The 17,710-nt window shown below is 33.9% G+C and overlaps 1 protein-coding gene across 7 annotated transcripts in view; it reads right to left on the reverse strand.

Annotated features, from left to right (window-relative positions):
* Window positions 1-15,378, reverse strand: part of LOC132797231 (mucin-2) — a 39,566-nt gene extending 24,188 nt beyond the window's left edge. For 6 of the 7 annotated variants that reach the window (XM_060808843.1, XM_060808838.1, XM_060808842.1 and 3 more), the window contains exons 1-4: window positions 15,276-15,366; window positions 14,399-14,616; window positions 477-540; window positions 187-372 (exon numbers count right to left, since the gene is read on the reverse strand). In XM_060808843.1, the coding sequence (XP_060664826.1) occupies window positions 187-372; window positions 477-540; window positions 14,399-14,407 (259 nt within the window). In that variant the 5' untranslated portion in view covers window positions 14,408-14,616; window positions 15,276-15,366. Of the gene's footprint in view, window positions 1-186; window positions 373-476; window positions 541-14,398; window positions 14,617-15,275 lie in introns of all 7 variants that reach the window. The other variant, XM_060808836.1, reaches the window with a different exon arrangement.
* Between the last annotated feature and the right edge of the window lie 2,332 nt (window positions 15,379-17,710).

Raw genomic sequence — 17,710 nt, forward strand, 5'->3', positions numbered from 1 at the left:
CATTTGAATTAAGTGTTTTCTATTAACAGTTCTTAATGAATTTAAAAATTAAAATAACTTTCACTACCATGAATCTAATTTTAATTCCTTTGTAATAAAAGTTGATTTCATTGCATTGACTTCAAGAATTATTATTTTTTTTTTTTAATTTTGTATCTCTATTCGCTTTAAATTCTCGGGACTTACCCTGTTCTATGTCTTGGTACTTGTCGAACGGCTTCATTTGATTGTCCTTCGTGAATCCACCGAATGCATAGATCAAATGTGTGCACAAATATGGATTGATGTTCTGTGGATTGAATTTCGCAGTACCCGGTCGATAAACACTCCAATTTGTGTAATAGCAAACAACTCGGCCTTCGGAGCTCGCGACTGCAATAATCACATAATTGAATTTAGTATTTCTTGAATAATCGAAAGTACACGGAATGGTATTGGGCAATCAAAAAAAAAAAATATATGAAAAGAAAACTTACCATTTATAAAATAGGAGAGCACGCAAAGTAAAAAGAGCGCTCGCCAGGCCGTTCCATGCCGGAACTGAAAGATGATAATACGATTATTGAAAATGATGAAGCCGAAAAAAAAAAAAAACACAGACGGAAGTATTTTGGTGGTGCATAATTTATGAAACATTCGATTGACAATCATTGACACTGATTTTGATGGAATCGTATAAAAACCTTTACATACTCTCGTATAATAATCAACTTAAAAACAGAAAAAGAAAATGCAAAACCAATTCATTCACAGTGAGTTCCCATGAAGGTCGAGTTGGTATCAAATATGTTACACAATCTCATGAATTTTGTATGCAAATTCCATTTAATTTTATTCAACATCAGTATGATAGATACGTATGTTATTTTTTTTTTCTCTCTTTTTCTTTTTTCGATTTCATTCTTTAACCTGCACAGTGGCTAGTTTTATGGTGCGCTTGTGTGTCGAAAATACAGGTATTATATTACCTCAAACTCGAAGAATGCGGCAAGGTAATGTCAAGCATAAGTAATCAAAGCCAAATCAAGATTAGAAGCAGTCAAACGTTTGATTCACTTTTAGCTTGACATTTTGTCCGCTAGATTAAGATGTTTTGGGCTAACATCTTTTAAAGGGTTTAGAATTATTAAAATTGCAAATCAACATTATATACTATATTTATATCTGAGATCTAAATGAATAAGTAAGAAATTAAAAATTTAGTAAAACTAATAGATATCAGATATATAAATGTATAAAGGCATTGAACAGCATTTATGCATCTGAGAAATAAATATAATCAAATATGTTATCAACAAGACTCACTTTTCATCTGCCAAAAAGAGAGAGATAGCCACATCTTTGTATAATTCATTCCACTAATAACATAAATTACATGCCTCAAAATTCGAGACGATCATTGATCATATATTAATTGCCCGCATTTGAAATTGGAGTGAAACTGATTTGCCTGCTTTTTTTGCTGATCGTGTTCATCGTTGAGCCGGAGATGTCTATAATATGCTGTGACATAAGGCTATAATCGTAGTAATTAGAGCAAATGTAAGCAGAGCAACAACAAAAGCCGCATCGGCTGAGTCAGTGTCAAAAATAAAACATTTCTGTGTTTTTTTTTCACTTTTTGCCAAACGTCTCTCGTTCATAATAAATGCTTAAATAGCAAATACGAACAGACATATGTATAGTATATGAAAACAAAACAACGGATTTTGGAATTAAAATGCCAAACGTTTGGTAACATTATAAAAACAGCAACACAAACAAAAATAAAAACAACGTAAGTGGCCCAAACTACAACCATCTCCCTTACACATATTCGGATATTGAACAACGGCGAACAACAAAGTTACATAAGCAAAGGCAAACAGCAACAACAACAAGTTGTGGATTGTGTGTGTGAATGTGAGGCATGCGGGTTTTTAGCTCACACAATGATCTACACACACACACACACACACACACACACAGACACACGCATACGATGCACACACTTGCACACACACACATGTGAAAACATGTCTTTCATTTTGTCCAAGTCAAAGTGATTTTTACACGTCCCCTAAAAAACAACATGAATGATTACCATCTAACAGTAACTCAGAAGAAAAAAAACGCCAATTGGCCATCATCATTATCATCGAATAGATGCGGTTTTTCTTTATTAAATTTATTAATACTTTGCTTTAGAAATGCATGTCTTATTATTATCGAAGCAAGCACTTTGATGTAATGGAGATCAAGCCGAGAAATCTGTGTTTTTGAGGGGGGAATCAATGCATGTTTTTTTTTTTGTTTAACTATTGGAAGCCCTGGGATCTGAATTAATTGCCAAACTCAAACAACGTTTGGGCTGCAAGGTGAAAGTTTTAATTGTTTTTGATGTGATATGAACAAAAAAAAAATGTAAAATATGAACAAGTCATGCACAATATTTGTTTTTTGTGAAATGGAAAACTGATGTCTGTATCAGCGACTTTGAGTTCTATCAAGTTTCTGTTGTAATGCTTTTCCACTTCAAATTTCAATCGAACAATCGACTTCGTACCCATCCTCAACACAAACAAAGAGAAATAAGAGTACAATCGCATAGCTTTCGCCTCAAAGAGTCCGTAAGTCGTATCCATATCCGGGCAAGTACTTATGCCATTCGGAGTATCGGCTTGGAGTGTGCCATTTGCTCTGACGACACTCGAGTGGCGGAACATTCACCAAAGCATTCTCTCTCAATCTCGAGATTGACGGGGGAAAGTGCATAGGATTGTATTGATTATAGCGGCATATTAACCTGGTGCCAGAGACTGGTGTGGACCAAAAAACAAAAAAAAAAAAGGAGAAAAAATGCAATTGATTGGGTCATTGGACATCATTGAATATGGTCGATAAAACAGCAACGAGAAAAACAACAGTGGTGGCAATTTACATGTATACACCATACTATATATAGTCATACCATAGTTTACATTGCTATTGCTTGTATTGCGGTTGCTTGTTTCGTTAACGCTGTCTTCGTCGTGTTGTCGCACGCATTGCTTAACATTTCTTTACTGCCGATATCGAAATGAAAAGCGACTGCAGCCAGTTGCCTCCAAACAAGTCTTGCATTCAGCGCAAAAACCAACAAAAACCAACAAAAACCAACAAAAACAACAAATAGAGAGACAACAAATATCCAAATAAAATATTAACTATTTGGGTTGCATAATGCGCGCATGCGCATTGATTGGTTTGTCTGTTGACAAATTTGTCAATCTGATGCCAAAATGCATGGCGCGCACAGCACACGCATCAGCTATAATGTCGTATTTACTTAATCGAGTGTATGCCTTTCAGACCGTATAAATATATGGTTTGGTATTTGTAGAAAGAGTTGAGCTACGCTTGTTTTTTTTTTTAGTTTGAAAATGGATTTTAATTGAGTGTACTAATTGTTTTACAAAGGGTGCAACAGCTTTGGCTTCGGCATCAGCATGCAACATTCGGTATTTAGCATTATAAACTATGTCAGTTGTAATTTAACGCCAGACTTGCAAACTTTTTGAGATCACTTCAGTTGATGAACCTCCTTCTTCCTCTCTGTCACTCTAAACTGGGGACGGCCACAAATTTATGGCCAGCAAGTTTGCTGATGATGTCGACAAGTTGCAACACTGGGGCAAACAGACGAAAAGACAAACGGCCTGATGGACAGACAGACGGACGGACGGACAGACGGATAACTGCGGCATATTTTCATAGTTGTTGTTGTTGCTGCCTGGAGTCTATTTGCCCAAAGAGGCAACTGCAGCTGGGAAGCCTGAGTTGGTTGCGGCTTATGTAAGCCACAACTGCGAGATGGCCGCATATACTCGTATGTTTGCGTTACGCCTGAAAAAAATGATTGCATACAAACACACATACGAGCTAAGGTATGCACATACTTTATGTACATATTTGCAATTTCTCATCTAAAGTTGTCACTGTTATTGCTGCAATTACTGAGCTGTTAGTGTTGCAGTTGTTACTGCTGTTAATGTTGTTGTTGCTGTTACTGTTACTCTTGCTGCTGTTAATGTAGTTGTCGCTGTTACTGCTGCTGCTGTTAATGTTGTCGTTGCTCTTACTGTTACAGTTGCTGCCGCTGTTAAAGTTATTGCTGTTACTATTACTCCTGCTGCTGTTAATGTTGTTGTTGCTGTTACTGTTACTCTTGCTGCTGCTGCTGCTGTTAATCGTACTGCTGCTGTTGCTAAGGCTGCTCTTTCGATTTTTGCGCTTTGCATATTCGCAACGAATCGTCAAGTTAGCCTTGAAAACGTAACCGGCTATTAAAAAAGTGCTCTCACACACATGTGCATAACTTTTATATACGTACTAGTATTTGTTCACATATCTCTTTGGTCATTGCTTTTGTGTGCCGTGTGCTCTAAATTCAAGAAATGCTGCTTTACGTCATTGTTAAAGCCAGTGGTTGACAAAAGACCTGTGTGATTGCTCTGAGACTTGCGAATTTGCGTTAGAATTGATAGTAAAAACTTTAAACTTGTTTTTTTTGTGTGTGTCTCTCTCAATTAGAGCGACATTTAGCATATTAGCTTAATACACTGTCCCCAAAAGCTAACAACAAAAAAAACCCAAAACAAAAAGACTGACAAAATTCGCACTTTCTAAATATATGAAGGAGTAATGTTAAGGTTAGGAAAGCACTTTCGTTGTTTATAGATAACAATAATGTGTGAGAATTAGGTGTTACGATAAAATAGTTAGTAAATGCTACATTTTGTTATAGTCTTCTTTTAACACTACTAGTTCTGTGAACTTCATAATGCATTTCTTTTTGTTTATATATATTCAATAAAATACTGAAGTAAATAATATTAAAGAAAATGTTGAAACTGTTGTAACTAAATTTTGCCTCAAAACATAGAAATAAAAACATTTTTGAATCTTCAATATTGTTTGTAACCTATATTATAAGTTTCTAATCTTGGTAAAATGTAGAAATTTACTGCATTTCCTCCGAAATTACCGATTCAAAAACAAAAATTTTAGTCAAGCAGGTCGTAAGTGCTTCTATTTCAAAGAAAACTGTTGTAGCTTTTTATGTTCATATATATTCTAAAATGACAAACAAAAAATATAATAAAACTTTTGTTCTCTCCGGAAAATTATATCACTATTCTTAGGCTTTAGGCTTATCGAAAATAAAATTAAAATCGTAATAATTTAATATAAGGAATTATTCAAGAGTATTAAATTATTATTAATAATATAACAGTTGCAAGCATTACAGACTTTTCAACACGCTTCCATACTAATGAGGTCTGTAGAGTTCGTCTCTATAAAAAATCAAATTGAATGCAAATTAAAGAAAAAGTTGCTCGCTTTTCGGTACAGTGTATTTGTATAATTAATTTATAATTGGAATGCGACTACGCATTTTGTTAAAAAACACGATGCTACTCCTAATTAGCTCGAGATTTGATAGTATGCAAATGAGTGCAAAAAACACTTGCATTGAAACAACATTTTTGTTTTCTATGAAAAAATAGGCGGAACAAAAGTAACCGACCTCAAAAACTTAACACATAAATTACCGCTTTTAATAACGCCTATTTCTACTATAATGTGTGTGATTCCAATTATAGAATGAATAGATCCAGAAAAAGTAAATAACACATTCAAATACATTTCACATAAATTACTGCGTGATGTTAATAAATGTCTAACTATTCTTTGGAAAAATATAAAACTGCATTTTGTTGTTATCACTAAAATGCTAAAATTTGCCAAAACTAGAAAGTTTTTTTTTATGTGTTTTATTCTAATCAAGCAAACATATCAAGAAATAGTAAATAACACTTTTAATGAATGTCTAAACTATTCCTTGGAAAACACATAAAACTGCATTTTGTTGTTATCACTAAAATGCTAAAATTTGCAAAAACTAGAAAGTTATTTCTACTAAAAATGTGTGATTCTAATTAAATGAATACATCTAGAAATAGTAAATAACACTTTTAATAAATGTCGAAGCTATTCTTTGGAAAAAACATAAAACTGAATTTTGTTGTTATCACTAAAATGCTAATATTTGAATAAAAAAATAGAAAGGAATTTCTAATCAATTGAATATAGTAATATTATAACTAGTTGCATAAAAGTGATCACAAGTTTTTGCGTCATTTCATTAAACGACGAATTAAAATAGTAAATTGATTAAGCGATAAGTTAGCAAATGAAATTCAAAGCACTTTATGTAAGTTTGTATCTTCAAGAATTTGGAACGTAAGCTGTTGCATTTTGTTGGTTGAAAATTTCGCGGGCGATTTTGTGCCGTGCGAAGTCGCATTGTTGGCCAACAAAGCGAGCTAACAAGATGTGAGAGATTATCGTGCGAAATTCGCTAGGCCAAGCTGAATTATGACCCAAGGCATTTTCAATTAAGTAACTATGAAAATGAATCATGGTCAGCGGATGGAACAAAAGAGCCAAAACCAAAAAAAAAAAAAAAAATAGAAAAAATGAAATAACGAAACGAAAAAGAAACAATATTTTAAGTTTAACTTTTAGTTTTGGCCACAACAGGCTTGCAACGTCAATGACTCCAACGCGACGCGACGCGACTAGAGTCAGAGTCAGAGCCATGGGAACCTGGTCAGATGCGTGAACTTTCATCATCAGAGTTGTCCACCGGTTTGGTGGCCGATATGGCAGTTGGCTGGTGAAAATGCAGTTGCTCCTGTTACAACTGTCTCCACGCGATGTGCACCAAATGGAAAAACACCTGCACAGCAGCTAAAATGGCAATTAAAAGATATCAGGCGGCTAACCTGATCGAACTAAGCTAAGACGACGATGACGATGACGATGACGACGAAGAAGAAGTGTCACGAGTGCAGTGCATTGACTGAGTGCCAACCAGTTCTCTTCGATTCGAGTCTTCTTTTTGTCTTTAATCGCTCATTTCGAGTGACAGTTCGCCGAAAATAGTGAAAGTCGTCATCATCATTGATGACGATATCGCCGGTGAATGAACAGCACAGACATTCTAGACATCAACTTTTGCCAGGTGGGGATGGCTTAGTCGCTTGCATTAGTGGATGCATAAGAGATACGAAAAAAAACTAGTAAAGAAAAGAAAAGTCCAGACGTTGTGATGTCTGTGAAGCGGATTTTGACGTGGCTCTCGAATAGTCAAATGTGCCATCAAAATGCCTATTAACATGTTGTGAAATTGGACATTTTGATGTCCGAAGACACGCCGATAATGCTTTCTTTCATTTAAGTAAATTAAAATAACACTCTCACTCACTGGTAGCAGCGGGATGCTGATTGGCCGGTGTTATATCTCAATTAACCACAATTTACGTCTATTAATGCGACGCGTCATTGATCAGCAGATTTATTTCGAATTTTTTTTTTTTGGGTGATGAGTATTGAGCACGCAAAATTTACAGTTAGCCACAAGAATCAGTTGGAATAATTAAATTGGTCATAGTTTTAGCTTTTAACTTCAAGTGGCTAAAAGCGAAAACAAAACTTAATCTATTTTGCTTCCGCCGTTCAATTTTCCCACTCTCTTAATGTTTATTCATTTCTTTTTAATGGCTTCGAATGTCTTCTCCTAAAATCAGTTTGTTTTAAATAAAATAGCTAATTTATCAAATATTATATCACTTAACTCTTTCACTAATTGCAAATCTAATTCAGCTCATTTACCACATTTTACTCAAATTTGATTGGCGTAGGTCGTGATATTTACTTTATTTATTGTTCGTGGGTGTCTTTTAGGCTTGTTATTTTGTTTTATTTTTTATTCACATGCACTATTGTCTTTTGCCAACTAATTTCGTTAAAAGCCGACAAAAGTAGATGATCGAAAAAAAAGAGAATGATGGCCTTTAATAAAGTGTAATCGAGTATTAATAAACATTCTCTTGCTCCATGGAGCCAAACAATAAGTGTATAATTTTGCAACATCTTTGTGTCTCTTTTTTTTTGGCTTAAAAGTGATTGTTTGTATCCGTGGGTTTCTAAGGGGTTCAGAGAGCTAACATTTTTTTGGTTTTGTTTTTTGGTAAAGTGCTATAAATATATTTAAGTTGCATATTTGCACAGCACAAAACTACACAAATTATATATACATTTTGTTGGGCTTGAAGTCGTGTCTGGCGTTTCATAAATGTATACAGAAGTCATTTCATTAAAACTTTGCGAATTGCCGCCTTCATGCACGCCTACAATTTAACATCTATGCGGTTGAAAAGTTTCAGCCTCCTAGTTTTTACAATTAAGGCTGTTGCCCAGATCGTTCACTTAGATAGTCAAGTGAGTCAGCCAGGGTAAAGATCTAAAACATATAGTACTATGTAGATAAACACATTAAAACACACGCACAATGCTACGTGCTGTCTTTTAAGACCCGTTTCTTTGAATAAAGTAAAGTGGGTCTAAGAGTTTTGTCAAAAAAAAAAAAGAAAAGTGTGTAGGAGGCAGTTGCAAACGAATCATAAAAGTAACTGAATCTTTTATTTTACAGAACTATCTTCATTTCATTATATTCGATTTATTGTGACCACTTCGTGTGGTCTGTGAAGTTTTAATAGTGGCTGACTTTAGCATAACAAGAGGGCTTACATTGACAGAGTTTATCTCTGGAATATAACATATTAAATTATTACATATGAGTTGCTGTTAAGCTAATATATCGAATACGTTAGAATAATAACTGTAGCTAAGCAGGTATTTCAATGTAAATAAATGAAAGTTGAGAATGGAATTCCATTAGTAATGCCAAGTTATGCTCGCATTCAAGTGCAGAAGTTACGGGTCTATTACAATTATAACACAAATTGCATGTAAGCATTGTTACTGGTTTCGCTTGAACTTTTGGTGTGTTAACTAGTTTTTTATTGAGTCATTTCTGAATTCCACGCAGCTGTTTGCTGTGTGTGTGTGTGTGTGTGCTCCAGAGTACTCTAGAAGCATATTTCCAGAATGCTTCAGCATTTTCTTGTGGTTTGCACATTCATAACAAACTGTGTAAAGCGTCAGCCACAAATGTTAAACAAACAAATAAATTTAATATGCACGGCAATTTCACAAATCAAATCTTTAATAGTCTACTACTTTAACTACTTTTACTTTAAGAAATTTTAATAAACAGCAACAATTTTAAATGAGTTGAACGGAAATACAACTTGATAATAAATAACAGACATTTCTACATATATGTAAGTACACATTTAATTAAGCATCAAAATGCATCTTTTTTAGTGCTTACTCCCATTTCTCTAAATTAATATTGCCATTTAGTTTTTTTGGCATTAAGATCCGTTGGGATGTCTAATTATTCTATTATTGCCAATGCAGGCTCATATATCACTCGCATGATTACTCAGTTCATTCTTTTAATTAAATGTTCATAGTCTATTCAAGTTTTAGGATTTGCTTTGCAAGTCTTGCTGATGCTGTTAGTTTTTTCTATAACAGACAACGAGACAGGGAGCACATGCTTAGTGACATGTTTAAATGCCAACGAGAGCGAGTCAGTTCAGCTGGAATTTAATTTGTTTTCTTTTGACTTTGATTAACTTGATGCAAGCAAGACAGCCACAGTGGAGTCCAATCGACTGAAAAAAATACTTGAACATCTATGGCATGCATATATACAAATTATTTATTAATTTTAAAATTCAATCCTTGAGCTTGAGGTGATTAAATTGATGAATAGCGAAGACAGACAGACAGATGGAATGCCGCAAGCTTTGTCACATAATGATTACGCTCTCTTATCATTGACGCTTGCCAGGTATACAAAAATGTGTGATTTTGTTTGCTGTTTTGTGCTTTGAGCTGCGAAACAAGTCGACCTTCAGGCTGAAGCTGGGGGCATGCGTCACGTTTACAGTTACCAATATTGTGATACAGTGAGTTTAATCAGAATTTAATGCTGACAGCTGAGACATTTAAAGATCATTCATTAATGGGACACATTCCGAAAGGAATGCAACAATAATACCTTTTTTTTATTTTTCCATGTGAACATTTTATTTAACTTGAGCAAACAAATCGAGTGTTTGACGCACGCAAATTTGTTTGAAATATTTGCAAATATTTGTCCATAAGTAAAAATATTTCGAATTGATTCAGACACTTATTTTGAATACCTTCAATTTACTTTATATCACGAATAATTTTTTAGATTTCAATATTTAAACTGATAACAGCTCTACAAATGTTGCTGATTAGAAGAAAATCAATGCATTGAAGCAGTAGCAAATTTTAGCTAAATCGATTTATTTATAGAAAAAATCCTCAATATTTTACATTTTGCTTGAAGAGCTAATCGATCTCGATGTGCTCAGAAATAATCATGACATCGATTTGTCTTTCAAATTGACAATATTTTATGCACTTTGAACAACAAAGTTCATGAACATCTAACTCTTCAGTTTGAGTCAACTTCACAATCGTCTAAGGTCGTCTTGAGCAGAGTTATTGTTATTTCTGCGCCAAGTCTTATTCGCATAGATAATGATGCATTCACAAATTAGCGAAATTCTTCACGAGATACTTGTATTCACACTTCATATGCTATATATATATATATATACTATATATCGTACATATCAATGTGTGCCTATCTCCCTTTTTCTCTCTCTAGCTCTCTCTCGCACTCTGAGTCTCTCTCTATGCATAGACCATCTTGATAAGCAAGTGCGTGCCTTGACTAAAACTTTCGAGTGAACGCAAGACTCGCATGCAAAAAAAGTTTTACGCGAATTTCTCTATTTACGAGCGAATTAGTTATGAAACATTCAGGATCATTAGATAACGTCAAACGTAAAATATGTCTTAAGTAAGAAATGTTTTTATTTGTAATTATTCTACTTAAATGTCAAGCGAAGGGCAATAGTGTGAATTAGAAGAAATTACATATATGCACAAAATACACAACAATCTTTTTGCATTTCTCTTTCGAATATCATATTTTTGAAAATAAGCTTGTATTTTTTCATTATAATAACTATATGTTAATAATATTAGTTACCGCGAGAATTAATATTGGCAGGGAATAGTTTTTCTATTTGAATCTAATTTCTATTCAACAATCTTTTTATATTTTCCCATCGATTTTTTTATTATAACTTTATTCTAATGATATAATTCATGGCTCATATTAATAATGGCATAAAGTAATTTACTATTTGAATGTTTTTTTTTATGGATATATGAAAATTTACAACAATATTTTTGAGTTTCCCTTTCGAATGACATATTTTCGATAAGAAACATTTATTTATATTATAACTATATTTTGGTTGTTACTCATCGCTAATATTTATATTGGCATAGTTTTCTTTTTGCAAGATTTATAAAAAAAAGAAACTATAACCCGTTTGTGTTTCCCCTTCGAATTATATATTTTTGGAAAGACGCTTGTATTCTTTCTTTATTATAACTATATTTTAATGATGTTAGTCATCACTTAAATGCATATTGATATAAAGTAGTTTACTAGTTGATTGTTTTATATATATAAAGTAAATAAACTACAATCTTTTTGTGTTTCCCCTTCGAATTACATATTTTTTCAAACACGACCGGACATTTTTTTGCAAAGTAGATGACTACCAAAAAATAAACAAAAACAAACACAAAAACAAAAAAAAAGATTGAAAAAAGAAACAAGTTCGCAACAACACCTGTATTGTAGTATTGTAGTTAGTGGTAGCATCATTAGCTTGCAGGCGAGCTAATGATTTGTATGGAAAAATCAAAGCGGAACACAAATAATACTGGGATTGAATCATTCACGTGTGTGTGTGAGTGTGTATATGTGAACTATGCACCAGAGTGCCTTATGGCCCTCCATCCATGCATACACATATACTATGATACACTCATACTCGGTATCAACATCAAAAGCTGCAATTACGAGTGGAGTATTGCTTCCCTCTACTACGTAATGTAACAATGTATCTTTTTTTGTTGTTGTTGTGTTTCGCTTTTTTTCAATGAGACCGTGTACAAGTATCTTGCAGATTCATTACAAGCTAAGTATGGATGCTCTGATAGATTTGCTGACGCTTGTTTTTGCTGGAATGTTGCTTAACTGTTGCAAACCGGTAAGTTAAAGTGCCCACAGCTTATAGCCAAAAACCAAAAAATGAGGAAAAAAATGTTGCCAAATGACCTGCAAAGCAGAAGCGCGTGTGCTTAAATTTAAATATAGTTACTGCTGTCGCTGTTGTTGTTGTAATCTCTTCACAGCATTCACTTCTTATTGACCGGTTTGTCACAATCTAATCTGACTGAGGAGCAAAGCAAATAACGAACAAAAAATTGCAGGCGGGTCCCAGGCAAATACAATAAGTGTTATAAAAATGATAAATATATGAAGTATAAGTATAAGAGGAATGCCATGGAAGACGTTGGCGTTCGTTGCTTGTTGTCAAGTTTGTTGGCTTTACATTTGCAATTTTTACGCCCTCAGGCAGCAGCAGCAGCAGCGAAAAGAGATGCAGAGGCTTTTGAGCCAGCTTTTGAGACGCTACCGCGTTTGAGAGGGTGCATCACTTCCGCCACCGACAGCATTTCAATTCGAAAAACCAACGAACAGAAAGAAACGATGTGCGTATTGAATGGGAATGATAATGTTATTATTATGTATGGTCACCATCATCATACAACAAAAGGTAAAAACACGTAACACACGCACACACGCACACACATATATTTTAAAGCCAAACTTATGATGAGCAGTTATCCCAGACTTTTACACTTGTCGCAATAAACTTGTTTCGCCCCCGCCCCTAAAAAGCCGGAATATAGTCGAAAACATATTTTTGGAACTAGCGCATATTATCGAAAAAAAAAGAGACCTGAAAGTGAATCTATACCAAAAATAAATGTACAAACAAGTTTTGTTGCTTCTTTTTTTTCAGTCTTGTGTTGGGTTGTGTTGTGTTGTATTATTTTAATGCCCAACGGTGATGATGATCACTTTGTTGCTGTGAATGCTTAAACGAAAATTTGCATGACAGCTAAAATTGCGTGAATATGGTAGTTGGGAACGTCAACAGCATCTGGTCAGACAGATGATATTACTACCCAAGCTTGGGCACAAAGCGGATGTAAAAGAAACTACATAAAAAAAATAAAATAAAAGTGGAAACCAATCGTCAACGCAAAATGATCAAAAATAAAACTCCAATTGCCCAGCTAGGCACAGAAAAAGCGATGAAAAAAATCAGCGAAGAAAGTATTGCTTATTTATTTGATTGTAGTATGCATTGCATGTTTCAAATACGAATATACTATTACTTACACTTTAAGTGCCTTTTTTTGGCGTCTATAGTATTCTACTACATGGCCAGGCAATTATTTATTTACATTTTCTTTTGCTTGGCCATTTCATCTGTGCGCATGTGAGATGCACGATAAATACACCAACCAACAACAAAATAAAAAAAAAAAAAAAAATGTTCGAATTAAATTTGATGAGGAATCGAATCGTGTTTGAAAGTTTTCAACAGGTGTTAATGAGCAAATCTATCTATTGATGAGAAAATTTGTTCGCTTTTGTTGTTATATAAGATGGCAAATACAGTTGTCAACAAACAAACGAAAAGAAATAAAAGCAAAAGTTATTTGTCATACTAATTTAGACCGAGAGCTAAGAAAATCTGTTTCATAATTATATATGCGAAAGTTGCGGTAGCTCGGCTCGATTAGCTAATTTCACTAGAAAATGAATACAATTTGATGATTTCTGATTTCTGTTCGGATCGGATCGGTTCTTGCTTATTTATTATGCAATAAAGAAGCGGAATTTTTGGGTAGTATAACTGCAAGTTAAAACCAGACAAATTAATGCAAAATGAAAACGAAATGATCAGACTCGAGTGTGTTTCTGTCTGAAGATGCAGGTTTATGCAAACCGGTTGTAGAACATTTAAATTGTATTTTTGGTTGTGCTGTCTGAGATCTACAAACTGTGATATGCAAAAGTAACAAGCGAATATCGTCAAGTAGAAATATTGACTTCCTTGAGAGCAGCTCAATTTCGAGTAGTGTATTTTGTTGCACTGCCCTTGAGATATTTGTTGGGCAGGTTGATGTGCGATGCGATGCGATGCGTTGCGTTGTCGCAACAACTTTCGCCTCAACTGAATTCAAGGCTGATTTACTGCAAAATCCTGCCCCGCTCTTATATAATGCATACTATAAAAGCATCCAATGCTCAGGAAACGAAAGAGGGTCACAGCAACCCGTTAAAAGATATATATATGTATATAAAAGCCTTCAGTTTACGATTGGTCAAATGATCTGTGCCAATTACTATCCAACAAAGCAAAAAAAAAAAAAAAAATACACGAAATCATTTTGGTGGCAAAACACTTTTCCAACTTACCGGAAGCATTTTGGCGGCAATGCTTTTAGGGGCTACTTGTTGTTGTATCTGATGTTGTTGTTGTTGTTGTTGTTGTACTTGAGGTATGCAGTTTAATTCGCCGTCTCGCTTGTCGTCGGTCGGTATTTTTGTGTGTTGTTGTTGTAATTATTTATTATTGGCGCTGCTGTTGGTAATTCGGTTAAACGTATCTAACGGGTTACCTTCGTATTTGGCGGCTACAAAATATTGACATTTGTATTTATATTTATATTTGTTATTTCTTTATTCCAGTTGTCTTATTTTTTTTTTTGAGTTATTTGAAAAATATTTGGAAAACTTAATGTTGAATGTGGGCCACAAACACTTTTATCTGATTTTGTTATATGTTTTTTGTGTTTTGGTATTTTTGTGGCTGCTGCAGAAAGTTTATGCAATCCATGTTGGCTTTGTGCAAAACTGCTTGGCTTTATGCTCGGCAGGCCAGAAAACAGCATGAGCAAAACCAAAACCAAAACCAAAACCCAAGACCAAAAACAAAACCAGATCCAAAATCCAAAAACTGTTACACGTCTGCGCATTTAGCTTTTCACTTTCAGCTGCAAGCTGGGCGCGTTTGTTGGGCTTTTACCACTATTCTTCACATTCAATTTTCCAAATACATTTTCGCAATTTGTTATTTTCTTATGATCTTATTTTTACACACGCAATTGGCAAAACAAAAAAAAAATTGTACAAAAAAAAAAGCCAAACAACTAAAACTAAACAAATCAATTGCAAGCAAATAGTATAATTAAATATCCGAAAAGAGTTTTATTTACGATTGGGTTTCGTGATAAAAACCAAAAAAAATCAGAAAACAGAAAAAAAAAACAACAAACTGCTAACAACAACTAACATTCAGTGTGTGAAAACCAAACTCCGCAAGCCAACAGTACCGTTCAAGAGTTGCCGTTGCACTAAATTCGACTTATGGCCAACAAGCGTAGCCAGCCAACAAATTTGCCCAGTGTTGCTGAGAGGGGCCACCACACCACACCATCACCATCACCAACATCAACATCAACACCAATACACCAATACCTATACCATTACACCAATAAGGCAACTACAAGTTTTCTTCACGTTGCGCAGCCGCAAAGCAGAGACAACGAAGTTAACAGCTCTGTTAATAACAGAGAAGCATTAGTCACATTTCAAGTAAGCCGCTGTTAAGTGAGAGTGTTCTGTGAGTGTTGGAATGCTTTTAGCATGGTGTGTTTGTGTGATTACTTTGATTTCATTGCCGCATGCAGATTAAGCACATACATCAACTTGCTGTTTATACTATAAGCGAAAGTGTTACTATGTTAATTCGATTCCACCAAACGAGATTGACAAAGGAATGGATATGATATCATAGCAATAATGTCAACAATTTAAACACGAAAAAGAAGATTCTGATTTTATTTGTAAATCTACAATTTATATTATATGTTACACATATAGAATAAAAACAAATTAATAAGCATTTCGTAAATGAGGTGTTCATTGTTCGTCAATAGATAACTGATATTTTAAAAGTTTTGTAAATTAATAAATCACATTTTTTTTACTAAGAACTATATTAACAACTACTTAAATACTGAAATGAAAATCCATGATTACTCTATAGTATAACTAAGAACGATATTTATAACTAATAATAACGATAATAATAGCTAATCAAAAAAAAAATGGAAATCTATTACAATTTTTAATGACACTATTTGATGAATTACAATTTTGTAATATTTGTTTATTTTTTTTTTTGTTTAGTTTTTAAGATGGTAGCTTAACAAGCTGCGCCCAAAGAGGTTTCACAGGGAGTTTTGAGGGCGAAAAATACAGCAAAAAGAAAGAGCAACATGAAATGGGTATTTAATATAATCATATACATATATGTAGATATACACATATGCATATACATCCATATGTAAGTATGTGTATGTACATTTTTGGGCTTGGCCGGAACTCAACTCAATGAAGTCTTATGGTTTGTAATACTGTCGGTTTTAGGACGTCGCTGTAGGTTGGTTGGCTGGTTGGTTGGTTGGTTGGTTGTGTTTGACCTTTGTTATGGCACCGCACTGCAGCTGACGGTCGCCCATCACACTACTATAAACCACAACAGCAACAACAACCACAACAACAACAACAACACAGAAACGTTTACATAATAACCATTAAATGCTGTCATCGAAAAATCAACGGCTGCCAAACTGCGGCGCGAAGTGAATTTCAAATATTTTGTCAAGCCATTTGCTTGTTTGTTCGTAGTTACTTAAACAACTACATATCTTTCTCTTGTATTCCACCTTTCTTTTATATCCCATTTCGATATTTTGCATTATCTGTGTGTGTGGATTATAATAATAATAATAATTATAATTATGCGGAGTCAATAAAATGAAATGATTCATTCATTTTAGTCACTACACTGCAGAATTTTTGCTTATATTTAAATGAATTAACTTTGTAATCCTCTGCAAAATGTTACTTGAAATCAAATTGTCAATTCACTTCAAAAATTTATGCATGCCATAAAAATTTCGCATTAAATTAATGATAGCGATTGTTTCGTCGCCGAGTATAATAAACAAATTGCTATTTGTGGTTATTCCCACTAAAGATATAATATACATATAAAATGCTAGCTTAGTCGACTACACAGAGACGACTCTGTGCTAATTCTGTAAAAGACAAGAAACTAACTGCATATCAGTTTCATTATTTGATTCGGTTACGTTCATCTTTTCAGTTTTCGGTTTTCGGTTACCGGTTACACAAAATCTTTTTATATCGGTTGCGTGACGATTCCCGGTTTGGTATCTCAAAACCGGTTTTATTTCGGTTCACAAAAAGCTAGTTATCTTTTTTTTCAGTGCAGCAGCAAAGCAGCTAAAAACTTTAACTGCACCTTTTAAATGAGAAGAATCAAAGTATGAATTCGATAATTATATTTTAATCGTTTTGTTTTTAATTAATTAATGTTTTCTTACTATCCCATGTTTTGCCAGAAAACATTTTTTTAACAAGTTGTGTTTAAATATATAAAATCTGGACAAATACACGAACATGTTTCAAAGACCGAAGATGAATGGTCATCATCGTAAGAACCGTTATGCTTAAATTGTTTTCCAAACTGTTATCAGATGACGAATAAAATCGGTTTATTGGCTTCACTAAACAAATTAATTGAATGTGTTTAACTTTAACCATTTCACTCGTTTAATAATCGTTTTAGCAAATGATGCTAAAATTGGCAAATGAAAGTTGAATAAGCTCGACTGTGGAATACCCGATGACTGTGCT

The sequence above is a fragment of the Drosophila nasuta genome, chromosome X (assembly GCF_023558535.2).
Source record: "Drosophila nasuta strain 15112-1781.00 chromosome X, ASM2355853v1, whole genome shotgun sequence".
In the NCBI taxonomy this organism is placed as follows: domain Eukaryota; kingdom Metazoa; phylum Arthropoda; class Insecta; order Diptera; family Drosophilidae; genus Drosophila; species Drosophila nasuta.